Source organism: Acyrthosiphon pisum, chromosome A1 (genome assembly GCF_005508785.2).
Source record: "Acyrthosiphon pisum isolate AL4f chromosome A1, pea_aphid_22Mar2018_4r6ur, whole genome shotgun sequence".
NCBI classification, from domain to species: Eukaryota; Metazoa; Arthropoda; class Insecta; order Hemiptera; family Aphididae; genus Acyrthosiphon; species Acyrthosiphon pisum.
Genome location: NC_042494.1, coordinates 43910612 through 43932932, shown reverse-complemented (window position 1 = coordinate 43932932; position 22321 = coordinate 43910612). Strand labels below are relative to the sequence as shown.

Here is a 22321-nt window from a genome sequence, read left to right as displayed (position 1 = left end):
GTTCCTACTAGGGAGAAGAGAAACATAGAACTGTGCCATCAGTGTTTTTAATTTGTTTGATATCACAAATACGAAAAAAGTTCTCATAGTTTAAAAATAAAAGTAGTACAGTAAAATGGGGTAACTTTGATAATTTTTTACTGTTTTATGACAATTTCATTTTTTATTATATGGATAACTTCTGTAGTGTTAACGATAAAACTCTCAAAATTAAATATTAGTTACAACTTTACTAGTTCAATATTTTAACGTTTTAATTTTTAAAAGTCTGAAATTATCTTTTGAGATATCAATATTTTTTAATATGCTATCAAAGTAACACAACGGGCAATTTCGATACCTATATTTCTTAATGTGATATCAAAGTAACCCCATTTTATGAAAAAAAAATTTAATTATCATGGTACTCTGGTGAATAAAAATATATGGGTATCAAAGTTACCCCGTGAAATCAAAGTTAGGTACCCCATTCTAATTAAAAGTTTAAAGCTAATGTAATGCAGTTAGTTATAGTATTAGGATTAAGGGGGGTGTGGGGGACAAAGCCCCCCGCGGACATGTGTAACATAAACTATTCCAGCACCCCCTAAATTCACACCCAATGTGCGCCTATGCTATTAACGATAGTTAAACTAAGTTAAAATGTTTTAAAATGCCTGACACCTGTATATACTGTATGTCTACATCTTCCAAAGAAATTTAGCTCGAGGTAAATATGTTATTAGTTTACTATTAACTAGAAATATTTAAATTAAATAAGTAAACTGAACAAAACATTGTATGTCGATGTTTAGCCTATACACCGCCGGAAGACAGGAATTAAAAATGGATCATGCATTTCAAGGTAATGCTGTGAACAACAATATAAAATACAAATAGTAATAGGTATATTTTAAATTAACGAAATAGAGAATTTTCAAAATATATTATAATTAATTGCATAATAAAATTAAATTCCACATTCTTTGAAAGTTTTTAAGCAGAGTAGTTTTAATGGTTTTTATATTATGTTGTTGAATTTTAGATAGGCAACTCACACATTTAAAGTAATAAAATCACCAACAATAGTCAGTGAAATTAACTAAAACATATTTTCACAAGCATGATGTTGGTAGGTACCTAAACGTACGCACACTTTTACTATTATTTTCACTATTTTTATGTAGTCGTAATAATGTAATACAATTTATTATTATAATTTATAACCCATCGGTACAAAATATAAATATGTTGATATTATTATATTATTTTTATTACCGAGGTTTCATTTGAAAATTATACAAAATCTGGATTGTAGATAAATATAAGTAATAACTAATAAGTGCACTTATTATTACTTATTATATTATGTTCTACAGAAATTAACTGACATTAAATACTGTAATAATCAATTTTAGATAACTTCAGATCCACTATTGAAATTGGTAAAAAAAATGTGTCCCGAGACTGCAGATCTACTGTCTTTTAATCCCAACTACTTATGAGTAAACCTATGAATATTTTATTTTTTATATTTTAGAATCCAATAAAAGCAAGTTATGTATTCGTATTACATTTTTTGGTTTTACGATAATGTTGCGGACATTTCTTCAATCAGTTAAATTGCCGTTTGTTCAATTTTTATGATAATACGAATTATATTTCAACTAAATAACTTTGCATTTTATTCAGGGTTTTCCATTCAAAAGAGGACGTTAAAATATACATAGGTATAGTTCGATAAAAATTAATTTTTAACCTTTTTTGTTGGCGTATCTAAAATAAAATTCTTTTGAATAGGGACCTCCATTTTTGAGAATAAATTTGGATTTGCCCTATTTTTGCTTTTCTAGTTTTTATACTTTCAAAATTGGCTTTTTTTTTAGGGCGGAACAAAGTTACCAGATTAAGTTAAAACTCAAGTTATTACAATTACGTGAAATCACTTGGGAAATGTACAAAAATGTACACTGTAGAAAAATGCTAATTAGTAATTATATAAACCATATAACTTGAGACCATCTTAAAAATTGAATTTTTAATAAATAACTTTATTTGTTAAAGTTGCTTCTAAAAAAATATTAAAGTCTAAATCGTTGCCCCAAAATAGGGATAAAATCTCCTGTTCTAGAAAATTGTATTTTACTGTGTATGCGTAGATAAAAAGGGTTAAAAGTTAATTTTTCATCAAAACATCATCTGTCAAAAGAAAAATCCATGAACAAACGAAATAATTCATGTTACATTAAAAGTTGAACACACAATAATATAGTACCTACAATGTTAAACACCGGATAATACGTAAAAGACATTATTATTTGATTGATTACTGTGCCTAGTTACTACATAAACGAGGAAAACAAACGGCAAAAAAAGATATTGAAAACATTTGAGCCAAGGCGATTTTAAAAGCTATATTTCAATTCCGCTAACAACTAAAATAACTATTTCCGTAGTTCCTGTTTTAAAATAAGGTTTGACTCCTGTTTCCACCAATATACAAATATTATGTTGGTAAAATAATATTACTAATATTCCATATTTTTTTAAAGAAATTTTGCATTTTTATGTACTTAGGTACTTAATAGTGTGTAATAATTAATCAGTATTATTATTTATTTATCTTATACCTAGGTATTAAGCTAATATTTCTTATTTAAAAAAAGAAAAATGTAATCATTGCAAGGTAGGTATATATTTTAAACCATACAGTTTTAATTTGTAATAATTTAATTTTACATGTGGTCTTTATGACAAAGTTTAATATTTAAAAATATTATAATAATTAATAACTATTCATGTTATCAACTAATATAAGTTTTATGTATATTGATGTGTTCTGTGAAGAATTTGTATAACCTGTGTTTAATCAAAATATAAATTTCATTTATTTTTAATTGTTTCATAATATTTTGATAATGACTGGTAAACTGGGATAAACGGGTATATTAGTCATTTTTAATATTAGCGGAAATCGGCGACACTGGAAACAGGAATTTTAAATTTTGGCGGAAACAAGTAATTGTCGTTTTAACTGACCCAACCCCATCCAGATTAATGAATTGTTTTTCGAAAATTACAATTAAATTAATCATTATTTTAATTCTTGTAGGCTATAACATTATAACAATATATTATAGTATTATAGTGTCAAACACCAAGGAAACTAAACTAAGATATTGGAGGTACTAAACTTGAGAATGACTTATATATAAGTAAGTATAATATATATAATATATAATAATAGACACATTATAAATAATACATATACAATATGCATATATAAAGTAGTACTGCAGTATAATGTAGTACATACATATTATATAATATATATTATAATTTATAATTAATGATATGTATTACATTATATTTTAAATTTAAATTATTTATTGTAAGATAATTAATTTAATATAAATAATGCAAGCATGAATATTTAGTTACATCGATTGCATGTTCAATAAACTATGTTTAATTTTTTTCAGTTATATATTAACCATAATATGTTAACCACAAACCGGGGTATATGAATTTCTACAGGTACAATGTACATTCATATTGAAACGGTATATTAATTTGATATTTAGATCATCGATGGCGCAACTTGACAATCAGAAAGTATATTATTAAAATGTGTACAATTTTTTTTTGTAAGATTCAAATCAAATTATAAAACCAACACTTGATCAAAAACGAATGACGATATTTACTATGGTATTGATAATGATAATAACAAAACTAATTAATATTTTAGATTGATCCTATAATAATTGAAGTTCAATATTAATAAATTGTTGAACGTGCCGCCTAGGTCAAGGACTGTTCAGTATGATTATTGTTATTGTTATTACTTATTATTATTAGGTATATCTGATTAGACATAATAATATACGATGTATAATTAATACATTGATGTAGGTATTATTTAATGTTCGATATAAAATATAGGCCGATTGTTCGGAATTATAAAATAAATAAAGCATTGCATAAAATAATATTTTAAGCGGCATAATAAAATATATAGAATAGATTGTTTTTCCAAACAACGGTTTCGTTTTCAAAATACTCTCATTAAGGTGGTTAGCCAATCCAATATATTAGGTCCGAACACAACATTGAATTATTAAATATATTAATACATTATAATATGACAATACTAAATGCCGCAGGTGGTACACAATATAATATTCATTTACGAACTATACCATACCGCTGTTTAGTAATGTTCCTTTCATTAATTTTTGTTATAATAATAACAAGTAATTAATTTTTATTATTTTAATATTATAATATAATATATTTTACGTGGCACACATTATAATATTATATTATAGTTTAATAATAACACCAATGACCAATGTTTGGTACCACCAGCCACCACCACCACCACCACCATGCACAGTGTAAATAGTAAATACATACCCACAACATATTATAGTCTCGCGGTGCAATGGTAGGTATATGATAATGATAAATAATATTATTACAATAATGAAAAGTACTTCTACCTATATAATCGTTATTAAATAATCGCCGCGGCCGAATATATTATACTATATAGTGGGAGGCTGAAAAAAGAGAATGGTGTCCGGATGAAAGTAAAACGGCGGTTATAGTAAAGAACCGCACGAGCGCAAGACGTACTATTTTGACAGAAACGGTCTGCCAACGTGCTCAACCGGACCGCTCTTGTCAGTCAGTCAACAGTACGTCGTCTTCCTGTCCGCAACACGAGAACACGGACCGAAATCTAAACGTGAGTACCTATATACCTATATGTACCTGTAATGTGTCCCGTACCTACACTTCACGTGTTCGTACATTACAGTCGTTTATTATATTACCTACGCTTAGTTATAAAATAATATGTGATATGCCTTTACCTACCCATTGTAATATTGTAGTTGGTCTGCGTTTGAATCACGCTCAAGTGGCTCAACTTCAACTGTAGGTATAAATGTATAATACTACGACATTTTAGACACATGACATCCACTATGAAAATCAGACGGTGCAACCATCACAACGTTTTTTTTAAATCTAAAACACTTAATTAAATAGATAAATACATAAAACATTTAATTTAATTCACGTATGGGGTAAATGCATCATGTTATTATTATGAGTCCAATTTAAAAATATTATATTTGTAAAGCAATCCAATTATGATTTAAACAACTAAATCTTAAAAGTAAAATATTGAATTTTCTTTACATATCATTAACATTATGAAACAATTTTATTTAAAAAACAATTTACAATATTGAGTAGGTAGGTAAAATAGTTTTTAAAGAATATTAAATTTTAATTTATCCATTATAATCTGATAATGACAATAATTTAATTCTGTTTTAAGGGTAAACTTTATGTCCGGTGTATTATCTGGTATCACGTGGCCCGTGGGGGACAAGTCTGTTGTTAGATTCATTATATTTATTTTTTTAGTATTTTACATTTATAACAAATATTTTTTTGATATTGTTTTTTCTATTATATGTATTTATTATTTACTCTACAAATTATATAAGAATAAAAAGTATATTTTTTCTCTGGATTAAAATTGCAAATAAAATTGTCCATAGTAATTTTGAGTTAACTATATACATTTTACATTAACGTACCTACTATAATTCATAACTACATCGTGAGATCATAATATACATATACTGCCTAGCCATCTAGGTATATTCGAGACAAATTTCGTTCACGTAGTATTTGTTTACAAAATATAATAATTAAATCGCTATTCAAGTATCATCATATTTTTTTTAATCATAATAATATTATCTATTTTCAAATTATGTGAAAAGTATATTATTGTAAGCCTATACGAAATTATCTTTTAATAAGTTATAGTTTCTACATTTATTTCTACCTACTTCAATCGTGATATTTCATGATGTTGAATATATAGAGAAAAACATAGTTCAAAAGATACTAATGAAATAAGCCATTCATATTTTCAAAATAACATATTGATAATAATTGTATAAGTATTTTAAGCATATGTCCACTGGACTATAGTTCAACTACCTGATATAGTACCTGTACTATATCTACACCAGTACATTTTATTTCTGCTGTATATTGAGATGAATATTTTACAAGATTAGGGACTTTCATAGAGAATAGCTAAAAATACTTGATAATGATTATACCTACGTATAGAAAGCAAATGCATTACGCTATGTTACTAAACGAGATTTAAAATGATTAAAAGTTGCAATAATCAAGAGAATGAGAGTTATCGAATGAACATGTTTTTGTGGTTTCTAATTTTTTAACAAGCTACGAAAATTTAAAACAATTTACAATTGAAGCTTGTTGTTTAACTTGGAAAGCATTATATCAACTATCGGTATTAAATGTTATTGGTTAATAAGTTAGGTACATTTTTTTTATGAAACTTTTTTTTTAATCATGCAGGTATGACATTATTAATTATTCTACATTTCTACCCAATGTAATTAATAGTATGCATGCACGATACTAATAATTATTATTGTCATTTATTTAAGCATCATAATATAAATATTTAAAATTTAAATTTTTGAAAATAATTATTTTCTATGTATCTATCAACATTGTGTTGTATACTTGTATACTTAATATTTGAAATTATAGTCAATTAGTTATTTGATTTTTTTTTTTAATTTATTAAAATGTATAAAATATACAAACATATTATAACATAGGTACCATATACGTCTAAATGTGTTTTTGAGCAACACTAAACACAGTTAACTTCGAGTAAAAAAAAATTATTTATTCTAATTCATAAAACAGTTTTTACATTAATTATAGTATCCTAACAGACTATAAATAACGTTTTACTTATTTAAAAACTATTTATGAAATTGAACCTTCTAATTAGAGTTTAAAAACGTGAGTTTTGTTGCATCTTATTTGTTTTCAAGTTTTAAGATTGGATTATGTAACATAATATATTCAAATTCAACTTTGTAGTCTAAAAACAAGTATTCGTGTTCTAATATGATATTATATTATGTTACGTATGATGTAATTAAATAATTTTTCTTAAAGTTTTTTAACGGATATAATGCAACACTTTCTCTAACGACGTAGTAAAAACATGACCACAACCTTGATATGTTGACAATTTAAAAGAAAACAGAGCAGACTAATCTAACCAATGATTTTCCACATAAATATTGTAATAACAATTAATAGACATTATTGTATGCATCATTTGTTGTTTTTAAACCACATTCTTTCAAACTCTCACTGCAACATGCCATTGATTTTTTTAATTGTTTCCTTTCCGTTTCGCCTACAAGAATAATGTGCCCACATGATTGGAGCTCACATCTATATCAGAATATATTTAAGAAATCACACTTCAAGCCATCAGTTTCCTCAATCGAACGAAAATACAACGCGCATCGTTAAACATTACATGTATAAAATGTCGTTAACGTGAACAAAACGGTTGATTTTCTTCCCAACGCATTCTCTCTTTCAGATTCAATTAATTTTACAATTTTTATTTCACTTCTCCATACAAAATATGGTACTGCAATATTATAAATTATAATATATTATATGTTAACCTGTATTTGTGTTGATTGATTGCTGTACATATTACCTCTAGTGAGTGTCTAATTGAGTTATGTCTATGTCTTCGACGATGGTTGCAAAACTTCACATCATAGGATGAAATATACGATCATCATGTATCGTAAATAATTATCATTGGGGCTTCTGCTTGTGTACCTATATCCATGAATCATGAATGTATTAGTATACTATGTGCCACGGCTATAGATCGTGACTATAGGGTTCGCTCACATATATATTATATATAGGTAAGTAGGTACCTACATAGTCGATGTCAATTATATTATATAACAGTTTTCTCATGCCCCAACGATGACCCACAAAATGAGAAAAAAATTGCTCATCGAGTGAAATTGAAACTCGTTAACCGCAGATCGGCTCGCATTTGTCGTCGTCGTCGCGCGTAAAACGGAATCACACCTCATTACATTAATACTTAAACTGCAAGTGCAGTGAAATGATCGCCAGACGGCAAAGGGTTTTTATCGGGCAAACCTATAGCATAGGTAATCTGGTGTAAATTCTTTTTTTTTGGGGGGGGGGCGTCTGTGGTAAAATTAAAAATTCATAAGGTAAAATGACACTATTGCCCACTCAGTTAAATATCTGAGGGGTTGAGAGGGCAGTCCCCCCCCCCCCGCCAGATTCTGCCTATCAAGCGAACTTGACGTTATAGTAATGATGTAGGTATGTACAACGCCTGTTGTACGTGTTTTTGATATTATTTTCGACCATAAGTCACATATACGCGAAGATCACACGAGCGATTTTTATTTCCGTAGCGAATCACTGCCGCGGCAGAGAAAGCACGTTATATTGTTATCAAGATCAACGAAAACAAAACAAAAAATAACGTCATGCAGATGAAACGTAAGAGATATTGTGTTTATATATAGTTGTATACATAGATATAATCATGATATTTTCCCATCGGATACACGCGTGGAATCTCTAAATCACTCGTATCATCATATAATATAAAATATAATTCGAGAAAACCTTACCCGTTGTTTGATTAAGTATTTTCGTCAAATTTTGCAGTCTCAGAAGTGATCGCATCGTTAGCACCGATTTTTAGAGACTGCGAAATTAAAAGAAAAATATCATCGTTAAACTTCATTCGTCATAGTCTTATTCGTTTTTTTTCTATACAACCATTTTTGGCAAGCGTATTTATATTTACACCTACCTAACGAAGAACGGAACAATCGTAATACAATGTTCGCATTGTCTGCAATTTTTTTGATAACGTCAAATAGTATACCTTCGATGTATATATATATTATATATATAATATGTATATAATATATTATATTATGTGCAGCAACGTTATGTCGTTATAATTTTGTCGTCAAATCTCGTTTGTCGCTGTGTGCTGTTTACCAGCCGTTAAGGAATAACACGAGTTTTGTATGTATGTATAATATTATTTTGTATGATATGTAATGCTCGTATATTGTAAGAATGTATATTTAACTAGGTACTATAAATGCAATTTTATGGCCCGAAATCGCCTTTCAAAATACAAATTACATAATATAATTCCATATCGTTTTCCACAGTTAAACTACGCATTATTTTCTCAACACACAAAATCTAGGAAAACGTGACTCAAAAAAGATTCTCGAAGGATTATTATGATGTGTGCGAGAACGGTGAAAACATAATATATGTAATTACTATATAATCATGTGCAAATGTGCAATTTCAATTATTTATTTATCTTTAAATTAAATTATATTTTATTTCGCTAGCAAGATATTAAGATGTTTTTAAAATATGCTTTGAAACAAAATTTTTTTGAATATTTAATATTGTATATTAAATACTACCTAATAATATATATTGTGGTGCAAGGGCGAAAATTGCCTTACCGAATGAGCCACGCATACTATTTTTTTGTCACGCCTGCACTACCACTTCCGAAATCGTGTCTATCAGTATTACGGTAATCAATAATGAACTGTTCTTACCTTTATCAGTACCTACCTACATATCTAGATTCACCCAAACTGTTTTATAAAACAGCACGTGGATGTGGGTGATCCATCAATCGAATGTGGTGTTTGATATTATATTATACAAAACGTATCAATACGTTCATGTACATTTAATCTGATCTGGAGTAACTTTTCCACCTGGTGGAAAAAAGTATATTCATTTTTTACTGCCCCTTGGACGAAAAACATTATTTTTCATCGTTTAAATTTTCGCATTGATAGTTAAACTTTCGGTGTCGGCGTAATAACAAAGTTATTTGAAAATTCATAAATGAATACTTAACATATTATATTGTGTGTGCTTATTGTAATATTGCTTAACCATCAATAATAAGTTTTTGAATTTTATACCTTGATAATATATTTTGTATAGGTACAATGGTATCTTAATGTATAATGATATTCCGCGGCCTATACTCTATATAGGAACCAATGTATAAAATAAGAATACATTTCAAAATATTATAAACTGGTTTAAATCATAATTTAATTATAATATAATTATTGTTATATTAATGACACCTACGTATTCTAATTTAGATTTAAAACAGGTGTAGATGTATAGCCTATACTCGGATATGGATATAATTAATGTTATAGGGTGTTCGGAGTAAATAAAAATTCCTTCTTTATACAAATTTTTTATTTTTTTTTCCGTTACGTTGTACACGGGATATAATGGTTGGATCCAAATTCCAAAATAATCCTGTAACCCAAACGACATTAAAATAAGCTTATCGGAAAACGCAACTAAGAAATACGCGCGCACGACACGCAGTGCATAAAATTCAACCGGCAGGTCACGTTTGGTATTTCGTCGTCCCGTATTATATAGAATGGTTATGACCGCGTATCCCCGAGATTGGCGAGATTTATGTGCACCATGCAAATAATCTGTTGAATAATTTTACTATGAGCTACCTATATAGTACGGGGCTTGTTTAAAACGTGATTCGACCGTATAATTTTTATTCGCCGGTTATATATTCGCGCGTCGTAGTAGGTACATATTATTATTATAAACGAATCGCGAACGTGACGTGTGTCGGTACAGTATAAGCCTACGCTGGTGCAGTGATGGAGATACGATTTTTCTTCCAGAGGGGAGGGGGTATGTTGTATATGTTTTATTAAATGTAATTCATAAATAACTAAAAATGTAGGTATCCTAACAATTAAAACAATAATATCATAATATGGTTTCAATTTTTCGGATTTAATACAATTGTTTTTTCTGGGGTTGTATTTATAGTTGATGATCTATTCACATGCTTACGCATTGTTTTAACTATCGATTTTTCTTTAAACATTTAACAAAATAATTTAGAATTTGTTTAGTATATTTAAAGTTAAATAATTTTTCACTAACCTAAACGCGATAATGTGATTTTGTTATAGACAATCCCTAATGATAATAGGAAAAAACAACAAAAATATAAACTCAAATTTTATTAATAATTATGAATTTTTATTACAAACGTATAAACTACTAAGATAAGTGCTTATTGCATGATTATAGATTTACAAACAACTATCGTGCGGAAAATGTTGACAATTTGACGACCACCCAATTTTATTATAATAATGATACGAAATATCATTATATTACATAAAAACATGCGGGTTAGAGGTCTTAAAGTCGTATTAGTATACTTCATGTTGCGTTTTGATTTACGATTTTAAGGGGGCTGGAGCGTGATTCATTTTTGGTCGAAAACATAGCTCACGACTTCAATCACTACGCCCAATATAATGTTCCGATATTAATTTTGAGAGCAAATTTGAATTTGTCACTAAATTATCTATGCTTTGGCAATTTCATTTTTCTGATTTTTATTTTTTTTTACTTAGAAATTTACTAACAAAAAGAGTAAAAATAGATCATATTCATAATTCAAATTTAAATACATTGATATAGAATATGAAAAATGTACGACAGTTAAAGCATAGTAAATTTAGAGGAGAATTCAAATCTGATTTCAAAATTAAAATCGGAACATCCTACTGAGCGTAGTGATTGAAGTCAGAAGTAGTATTTTTTGAAAAAAAATGTTTGTCATTTTATAAAGCAATATATGGTGACATGTGCATGCGCGTAGGTAAAATTACAGACGTACATCTCGGTCACTATGATGCCCCTAAAAACGTGATCAGTACTACGAATTACGTACACTAATGTTCATTTACTTTCAACACATACACAAGACCCAGATAAACAGAAATATAAAATTCCTAGTTTTTACTCCTTAGAATTGATTACGCTCCAGCCCCCTTAATACAATAAAACAGAAAATTTCAAAGTAAATCAACTTATTTGTACCTATGTAATTCATAAGATTTTGTGTTACAACGTCACTGTTGCAGTCATATTATATAGGAAAGTACCTACATTAAAGTATTATACAATATATTATATATTATTATGTAATATTATAATAGTATATAATATATGGGTGGTACGGATATATTTGACTGTATTATATAATGTGTTGAGACCAGGTGCGTACACAGAAGGAGGAGGAGGCGTTAAACATGTATAGATAGATTGATACCAATTTCATAGGTAGCCAATTCTACAAAGCATCGCGTGACAATATTAAATGAATTAAATTCATGTAATTTATACTACAGACTGAGATAGTCGGTGATTTACCATCATTATAATATAATAGTATATAATAATATAATACCGATTACCAATATGAGGGGAGAATGTTGATCCTAGTGGAGGGATAAAGTGACGTCATATGACCACCTCACACTCATATAATATTGTTCTTAAGTCGTATAACTCACCACTGTGGAATACGACTGTTGCAGCATGCTCTGTCAGCGATATAGGTATTGAGTCTTAGTAATTGCAGATGTATAACTAAATTAAGACAATTTCCATCAGATGAGTTAAAATAGTTGTTTATTGAAATAAAACACAAGTTCAAATATAATGGTAAAATATCACGGTAGTCATGTGAGGTGGAGGTTCTCAGAACTCAGTTACTATGGTACATCTCCGCATAATATAATGTTCTTCTGACTCCCTTATAAGTTATATTATATAGTGTTCATCCCCATACCTATGTCCTAAACTGATCTAAAATTCACCAAATCGTTCTTATTGGTGTAATTCGCACGTGCGAACTGCAGATTTCTAAACCAGAAATCCTAATTTGACGGGTATTCGTCTGGTCCATAAGTGTTATTTAGATAGGTCCCGGATTTGCATTCTACGGTCAACCACTAAGCCTAAACTCGTGCTCTATAACAACGTGTTTAATACGTTTTACCTGCGATGCAAAATCCTTGGGTGTCATTCAATTTGTATCGTGAAACAAACATATAGGTATTTAAGTTCCTATATAGTAATACATTTGGTCAAATCCGTTGAGTCTGAAAGACGGGGCATATACTGTGGACCACAATATCAAGGAGGTCATAAATAAATAAATTGCCTATGCGTTACCTATTACCGTTAAATCGTCGACGTTACACAAATGGTCGTTTTGTTTTTCCTCAGAATATGAAGACCGCTCCGGTATTGTGCGTGGCAGCCTTCGCGGTGGTGCTGCAGGCCATGTGCGCGACCGCAGCCGGCGGTGAACGCCAGCAACAGCAACAGTTACCGCTGTTCTTCCAAGCGGGCCGACCGTTCAACGCGCCCGGCGCCCCGTTGCCCAAATTCGTGGGAATCGCGGGCAACCAGCCGCCGCAGGCGTTCCGCACGGTACCACCGCAGGTGGACGAGGAACAGGAGGACGAGGAACAACGCAACGACGACGAACCACACCAGCGCAACGTGCTCGCTCCCACACCGCTGCCGTTCAGACCGCAACCGACGCCACAGGTACCGTAGTATACAAAATATTATAATATTATTATATTGATTGATTATAAGTATGTTTAATTTTCTTCATACTTACTAGTTACTTTTTTATGATATATTATAACACATGTATAGATTGTATATTGCAATCAGAACTCAGAGGTACACAGGTGCGGGCACGTAATCCGTTACTGTCAAACTATAGATAAAGACCACCACCAGATTCCTCTAAACAGTCTAAACCAAATTTTTACATCTATCACCAATCCATACTTAAATTTCGTAGCGTAATATATTTTGTCATATACAAATTTTGGATAAAATGTTCACCCCCACTGCCGATATTATGTTACCCCATAATATTACCAAGGCGTATATGCCTATATATTTTATACCTTTCGAGACTTTCTAGACTTCGCAGCGTGATATCAAACCAGCTATTACCACGCGTGGTACATATAGGTACATTACATGTGGTTTAATTATATAGGTAGTTACTGCGCTGCAAACGAAGCCTATATGAAATAGCGGCCTTGCCGTGTCGGCGTAGTTATTATTCGACAAATCCATTTTTGAGCACAGCGCATTGAACTTAATTACATCATCGTTTCAACTGCAATACACATATAATAATTAGCTTAATTCTTTCGAATGACGTGGAAAAACTACGCGTCACAAGGTTGAGCTCGTTAGCATTTTTACTGCACAATATTATATGGGACGCAAGTCGACCTGAGTCGACCCACAAGTTTCTGAATGTACCAAACGTGATTTCGAAACGCAGTTACTTTTAAATTTTAATGCAATATAATAATATTATAATGTGCACCGCGTACGAACAATGACGTAAATCGTATATACTTCCGATTATCGATTTGCTCCAATCGTAAATATGCAATAATATTATTAGGTACCTACATAGTTATTAACCATCGTGTGTTTTGTAACATGACGTTTGCAGTTCAGTCAATTCCGTGCTTCTCCGTCACCGTCCCCGCAGACCTTGCAGCCAATCCGCATTAACAGGCCAACTGAAACTCCAATCAGAAGACCACAGCCTCCTTCGCCATCGCAGTTCAAGTCGTTGTCCAGCCAACCGTTGTCGGTAAGTTGCACACGTTTTATGTTCATACGGTTCATCTGACTGGTGGGACTATATTATTTGACGTTTAACATAAATTATTTTAATATTATTTAAATAACGTCTTATTTTTAACACGTAATGATATTCGGAATACAATTTATATGTAAACAGTAAACATATACGTCCCAGTATTCACCTTAAAACATTTCATGCCGGTAATTGTCCTTACACTGGTAATATTTTTACGTGGGTATATCACGCGTGCTCTCTAATTATTGATGTCTAATCTGTGAATTGACCACGTCACCACGATCTATCATAATAATCGGGTTCGAAATGTTCAAATGCTTAAACCTTTTAGTATTCACGGCTAGTATCAATACTAAGTTCATGATGTTTAAAACTATTATATTTATATTTCACTTTATTTTTCTCGTATCGATTTTATATTTCATGTACATAAATAATTACACTCTTTGGTATTTTGGTCAAATTTTCAAATCAAACAAATCAACTTAAAAATTTGAATTCTCTATAAAATAATAGGTATATAGTAATGTGTTCAAAACTCAAAAACAGGAACGATCGGGTTTTCCGCGAACCGAGCAAAGATTATGCACATAAACGCCCAACCGCCCGGAAAACCACAATAAATGATTGTGCGGAAAACGTAGGTAATATAGCAACAGTGTAGCCAGTAGTTTTTAAAACAAATTCTATAGTATTATTACGGACGTCCTACGCTAAGATTTCGACGGATTCGATCGGCGGTCGCGGTGATATACCTACTGATTTCAATACCGTTTTTTCTTAATATATAGGTACCTATATTGTACCGTACAAACCATTCTAGCGTAAAGTGAATCGGTGTTTGAATAACTACCACGCGTCCATTATATTTGCAACGAAAATCGACATTCCCGAAAATATTTTTAATGATATAATTCTCTTTATGACGTTGTTATTATGTCACCCGAGCCTGACGCATTTCCAGTGGACACCGTGCCTAAATCCGTGTTACAATATATATTTAACGTTATCAACAGTCTAAACAATAATAATAACAACAATAACAACACGAATGATAATATATATTATATATATTATCGACTGTATAGTACATACTATTATGGTGTATACGATATATCACTAAGCAACGGGTTTTTATTTTATTGATTACAATGCGATTCGTTCAGCAATAAATAATATAATGTTTGTATTGAATAATGTGAAACGGTGAAGAGTTAACATAATATCTGAATACATATACTATTATAATGTGGTATCATATAGGATATAACAACTATTTTTTAAATAGCATGTTCTTACGCAACATGTTGATTCCATCGCAACTCATTGTAATATAATGTACATAATATAATATAATGTTTATTTTAAAAATATGTAATATTATAAGTATTTTATATTATACATAAAGCTGAGTCATAAATTCAATTTGTATGTATAGGTACAAATAACGTTTGAGATTTGGGGGGGGGGGGGGCTAAAGCCTTACTTTGATAATATTGAATAAGCTCAAAAAAATGTAAAAAATATTTGGGGGCTATGGTAATTTTTGGGGGGCTTAACTCCTAAATCCCCCCTATTTGCGCCAATGCCTAAACTATAATCGATCGTTCTAGAGGGTTACTAATAACTATTACGCAGGCAACATTTTGTTTCCCAGTAGGAACTCTCCCCACGGCCCACATCCCATAAAATAGAATATGTATTTCACTATTTTTGTTTAGCGATCACACGGCGCACAATATAGGCAATATTGGTTCTTCTGTGTGTTGGATATTCAAACATGTATAATTTCATTTTCGGAACTCTTTTAATCTGTAATAGACATGATATCATGCATAATAATATTAATTGATCTTATGAATGTTGATTGGATGTATTGATTTATAAAATAAACTTTTTTATTATACTATATTATGGATACTATGTACTACAGTGTCTAGTATAAGATATTATATAAGTATCTGGCCTATTATCACCATAAAACATAATTTATATTTTATGAATGTTTCTACAGGAAGAAGCTCAGGAGTTAGAAGAAGAAAAAGAAGAACCCGACCGTCTTACCCAACTGTTGCCCCAGTCTAAATTTACTTGCGGTGGTAAAAAAACCGGTTATTACGCTGACGATGGTCTGGACTGCGAAGTGTTCCATTACTGTCAAGACAGTGCTAGACACTCTTGGATATGCCCGGAAGGTTTCGTTTTCCACCAGGTGAGCTATATATCTAGACCTAAAGTTTATTTCAATTTAATTACATAATTTATTATTTTTATTAAGTTTTACTTAAAACATATATAATCAAGCTTGTGTTGGTTCGCAGGTGCATCTGATCTGCATGCCACCGAGCAGTGAGAACATTTGCAAACAGTCGACGCAGTACCATTTCGTCAACGACTTCCTGTACAGGCCGGTGAACACGGAGGAAGCAAACTCCCGACCGAACGTGACACTCAGGTACGGAGACCGGTACTACCCAGGTAGCAGTTTCGAGGCGGACGAGGAATACGACCGTGAGGAGGAGGCGCCATCGCAGAGACCGCAACAGTTCAGACAGCAGCCGGTGCTCAGGCAGCGCATTCAACAGCAACAGCCACAGCCCACGCAACAGCACGTGATGTCTACCCCACGTCCGGTGCAATTGCAGCAACAGCAACAGCTCCAACATCAGCAACAGCCACAGCAACAGTTCGCCCGACAACCATCCCCCAACCAAGTGTTCCACACGTCCGAGGAGATCAACATACCGTTGCAGCAGAGGCGACCAGTCGTGCTGCAGCCGCAGCGACCCAGCTTCCAACAGCAACAGCAACAGCTCCAGCAGCAACAGCAACAGCAAAACGAGTTTGATTTCAGGAGGAAGTAGACGTGACCGACAGTTATAGATGCTTTGACAAGTATATCACCGATGAAAAGCGTCCGTGTCCATATACATATGTATAATGTATATCATTTACATAATAGATTTCGAAAAATAATATTTATAATTTTTTTTAGTAACACTAGAGCGAGTCACACTCTATTGTACATATATATTATATTGTTAGGTTAAAATCAACGCAAAATCATTTGATTATAGGACTTGTATTATGATATTGAAGGAGAGCAATGAATAGGATTCATCTTTATTAGCAACACTACAGTTTGCGAATAACTAATACGACAAAACGCTGCAACATCTTCTATTTCAAAATCATATTATGATCTTAAATATATTATATCGATCGAATACTTATACTGCATATAACCTGTACTTAAATATTCGAACTTCAATACATTTACGACGTGTATACGTACCTATATTGGAAAACACTATGGAATACAAACTGTTACTAGGAGTTTTTATTTTTAAACTAACTACTCCAATTTATCAACTGAATTTTAAAAGTGCACTCCACAGTTTGTAAAATTAATTCGGAAATGTCACAATATCTGTACATCAGTAAACAAATGATATATACAAATATTACATATTGAAAAAATTAAATACCTATACTTTCGACTAAAAGTTTATTATAGGTAGTATAATATATTTACATATCATAAATTAATATTAAAAAAAAATATATGTTTTCTCTCTTTTATATGCTCCGCAAATTCAATTATGCAAAAATAATTATGTACTTATTAACTGTTTATTTTTTCATTATTTCATTGTATTTTTTATTATGCTATATTGCTATTTAAAAACTTTAGTTTATACATTTTAAATTGTGTTTTATTTGATAAATAATGTTTAAAGTACCTTTACATATCATAAAAGCTGGACAATATATGTGTCAGGAAACTTTTATGTAGTCCAGATTCAAACGTTCTTGAAGTTATTTTCAATGAACTAGAAGTATCTGTTCGATTTGATTCTTTTTATTATTGCATATTTTAGTATATTATACTTAATGTAATTAAACTAAATATTTATAAAAAAAATTTAATTTACAGAATCTTTTAAATTGCTTCATGCTGCCAATATTGCTTTTATAATACAAATGTAATCATATAACTTATAAATTATATGATAATTTTATTGTGTTTTATAATTTTATTAAATATTATGTTAACGTTAATAAAACGTATGTGATTTATAAAAGAAGATATGTTATAGTTTTGTACAAATATTAAATTGCATTTACAACCTTTCTGTGTATAATATAGGAACAATATGTTTACACTATACTATCAAGATATATTATCTGTATAGAGAACTTATAAGGTGTATTTCGCCATTTATGCACTTACTATTTGGATAATTACATTTTGAGTAAGCTTCGCCGTTAATCGTATATTCGTATGACACTAAATGGCCAGTAGGCAGTAAAACCTAAATTGAATAATAAAACATTCATACATACCTATTATATTATTTTCAATTCCTATTCATTCTCATAATCTCACCCAATGATATAATATCATAAATTAAGTTTCAAAACGATATGAAAATTATTTGATTAAAAAAAATAACTAGGCATACCTTCTGTGTTCTAGACACCAACATTACGATGCGAAGCGTCCTAATATCTAAAGATAAGATCACGGACTAAGATATATCTAAGTAAGATTATTATCTAGGCAACCTTATGGGTGTTTTTATTATATTTTAATCTTAAAGCGAGTTATGAGTAACTTAAAATAGTAAATTGTTTGTATATCTTAAAATACTTACGTAACCTTTAGATTTTATAAGAGGTCGATTCGCTCTAATTTTTAATCAAACAAAACTATACGTGTTCTGCTGAGCGTAAAATTTGTTACACACTTTTAAGACGGAGACAACACATGCAAGTATCACGTCCAATGCCCACATTATAGGTATTTAATATTATTACTGCGGTCCTGCACTCTGCAGGCATATTAGTTAGGTAACAATTTATTATAAGACAACTTACTCTGAAACACTTATAAACGTACAAATTGTTATTATTTTTAGAAATTCTACATTAGTTATTACTTATGGCATGATGTAGAGAAGATATCTTCTCTACATCGTGCTTATTGGGAATTGGTGGAATATTATGTGATTCAATAATAATTGAACGCAGGTACCGGGCTTATTATAGATTAGGTACATGGAAATTAGAATTTGGATTTTTGGAATCTGTTGTATGATAATTCTGTTGTACACATGATAATATTTTTATTTCTTAAAAGTTAGTACCTATTGATAGACTTTTATTGATATCTGATTTTATAATTATATTATGTTATCGAAAAATGTCCTCTCTAAAGTGCCATCTTGATCCAATTTGCTAAAATACAAGGTACTATTGTTGAAATCGAAGCACTCCTTCTGATTATCTAGAAATTGACATATTATTTTCCTAAATATAATTAAATACATTTTAGTTAGGTATGTGTCAATTTATTATTAATTATTATAATTATTTATATTAGCTATCGTATGTTATTTTAATAAAAGTTACATTAAAACTACTAACCTCTACAAATGAAATACTTTTATGGCTAGTACTTGCTACAGTAGAATCATTAAAATCCATTTTATGAGTAGAAACATTTACCTAAGTGCAATTTTATTAATTACATTTTTCTATTATTTTTTTAATAAACAAGTTAATTTTAAATTGTAAATTTACATATAAGTTATTTTCATCCGACCAGGATTTTTGTTTAACAATTGGCATGGTACTGAACTTTTGATTTTGATTCTCTTCACAACTTTTTATCAAATTTAACTTTACCATTGGTAAAGCACCTTTCTTTAAGTGAGGCCTTTTAAAACATATCTTGAGATGTGGTAAAAGCAGAATTAATATAATATTAAATTGTAGGTTCACAGATTTTAATTTAATTACTAAGTCAATTATATAGTTAATACTTAATAGATTTATTCAAATTATAAGTCATACTTACATAAATCTTATAAATTGTGATTTGTAATTAATACTCACCGAGTACTTACTAGTCCCTTGTCCTGATACCCAGGTATCAACTATATCTTCTTCAAGAAAGTGATCACCACAAATCCTAGACCTTTTATTTAAAGTCTTGCCAATTACTCTTTCCCATTTTTCATGGGAGGCTATTGGAACACTAAACCTAGATTTAGAATTTCCCATACAATTTTCAATGCAACATTTATCTAACCAAGGTGGCATATTGATTAAGATAAATAATATATTAATATAAAAATATTGATGAGTTGTCTGTACTCTGTTGTATAATATAATTAATAAAAGGACAACGTTTTAAAATGCACTACTTTGGCCAATTAGTTTATACTGTTAACACAGATTCGATGTAAATATTATCTCAAATATATGTGGTTATTAATATTTTAATCCGCGCTTATTACTATTATATTGTGCTTATACCATAGAGTAATATTATTATTATAATCAGGGGCGGACTGGGAGGTAAACAGCCCAGTATTTTATAAAACTAAACGGGCCAAACCATTTTATAACAGCTTCTTTATGAATACCTACTTTTTCGGGTATAAATTATAAATAGACAATAGCCAATAGGTTATAATATTATAAATTGTATAAGAATCATAAATATATAATCTTTTTGATATTTTTGATTATTTTTTTATATAAACTTTATATAAATGTTATCTGTTCTCTTTTTCAACAAATCTACAATATTTTCATAAATATTTGCAAATGGTTCAATAATATTGTAGTTTAGCAATAACTTTCTGGTGGTTGATGTACCAACCAAATCAGATAAAGAGTTCAAACATTTTTCTGGATAAAACTGATTTTTAAATTTGTTGCTTAAGGAATTATAATACACTATAGTTACAACATACCTAATATGCTCATACAATTATTATTATTATAAACTTATGGTTCGACTATGAACTTTTTGTAACATTGTACTAACCAATAGCACTTTTTTAAATTGTTTCGTATTTAAAAATAAATTTAAATAAATTTATTAATTATTAGTAATATCGTCAAATGTTCAAAATTTCGAATGCCCCGGCCCAGCCCACACATATAAGCCGGTCTGGTGTGCTACGGCACACTAGTACACCTGGTCAGTCCGCCCCTGATTATAATAAATTACTCTATGGCTTATACACTGATTAAGTTTGTGATTAAAGTAATATAATAACAAATTAAAAATACGCGGGAACTAGTATGTAAAAACTACACAAGACTGCGCTAGCTGTTATGCCGCAACGAGAGAAGGTTCGGGCTTCACTTATCACAGGTTCGTTGCGTATCCAGTGTATTAATCCCATAGACCTTATACTAATAGACGGAACATCCAGGCGGGATGCGGGTGGGTGGTGCGGTCTACGCTACAGTGATATATATATATTATATACAGTAATATACAGAGTATTGTATCATCTAATGCGCGTGTGCGGTGTACGGTGTACTACCATAGAATGGTACTACCTTGATCAGCGCCGTCACGCTTGGACACCGGAACTACTACCACGTACCGTCTATTAGTATAAGTAAGGCTCTACATAGAATATGTATCTATAGTGCCCTAGTATAAGGTCTATGATTAATCCGTGATCCATGGTTGTACCATCTCTGATTAAACGTGGTTGAAAACAGTTGAAACCACGAACTACTACATGTAGTAGTTCGTGGTTGAAACCTTGGACTGTAATAATTTAACCAGACAGTAAATAAAAACGGTTTATATCACTAGAAAAAAAACGGTTTATATCACTTTCATGGATGAAAAATATCAAATCAGTTTGGCTTGGAATAAACAACAAATTACATTTATCACTGGCCGCCGAATTTAAAAATATTTAAATTTTTAATATCATATAATATTATAATATTATTATATACAAATACAATTTCACAACTGACCAAGGCCGTATCTGTGGGGGGGAACGCCGATCG

At 30.4% G+C, this 22321-nt stretch overlaps 1 protein-coding gene across 1 annotated transcript; it reads left to right on the top strand.

Moving 5' to 3' along the window:
- The first annotated feature begins 4544 nt into the window (after positions 1-4544).
- LOC100168676 (myb-like protein Q) lies at positions 4545-18620 on the top strand. The gene is made up of 5 exons (XM_001945781.4): positions 4545-4732; positions 13069-13395; positions 14336-14479; positions 16503-16700; positions 16810-18620. The coding sequence occupies exons 2-5, from the start codon at positions 13072-13074 to the stop codon at positions 17350-17352; spliced, it is 1209 nt and encodes a 402-aa protein (XP_001945816.1). The 5' UTR covers positions 4545-4732; positions 13069-13071; the 3' UTR covers positions 17353-18620.
- Positions 18621-22321: the final 3701 nt, after the last annotated feature.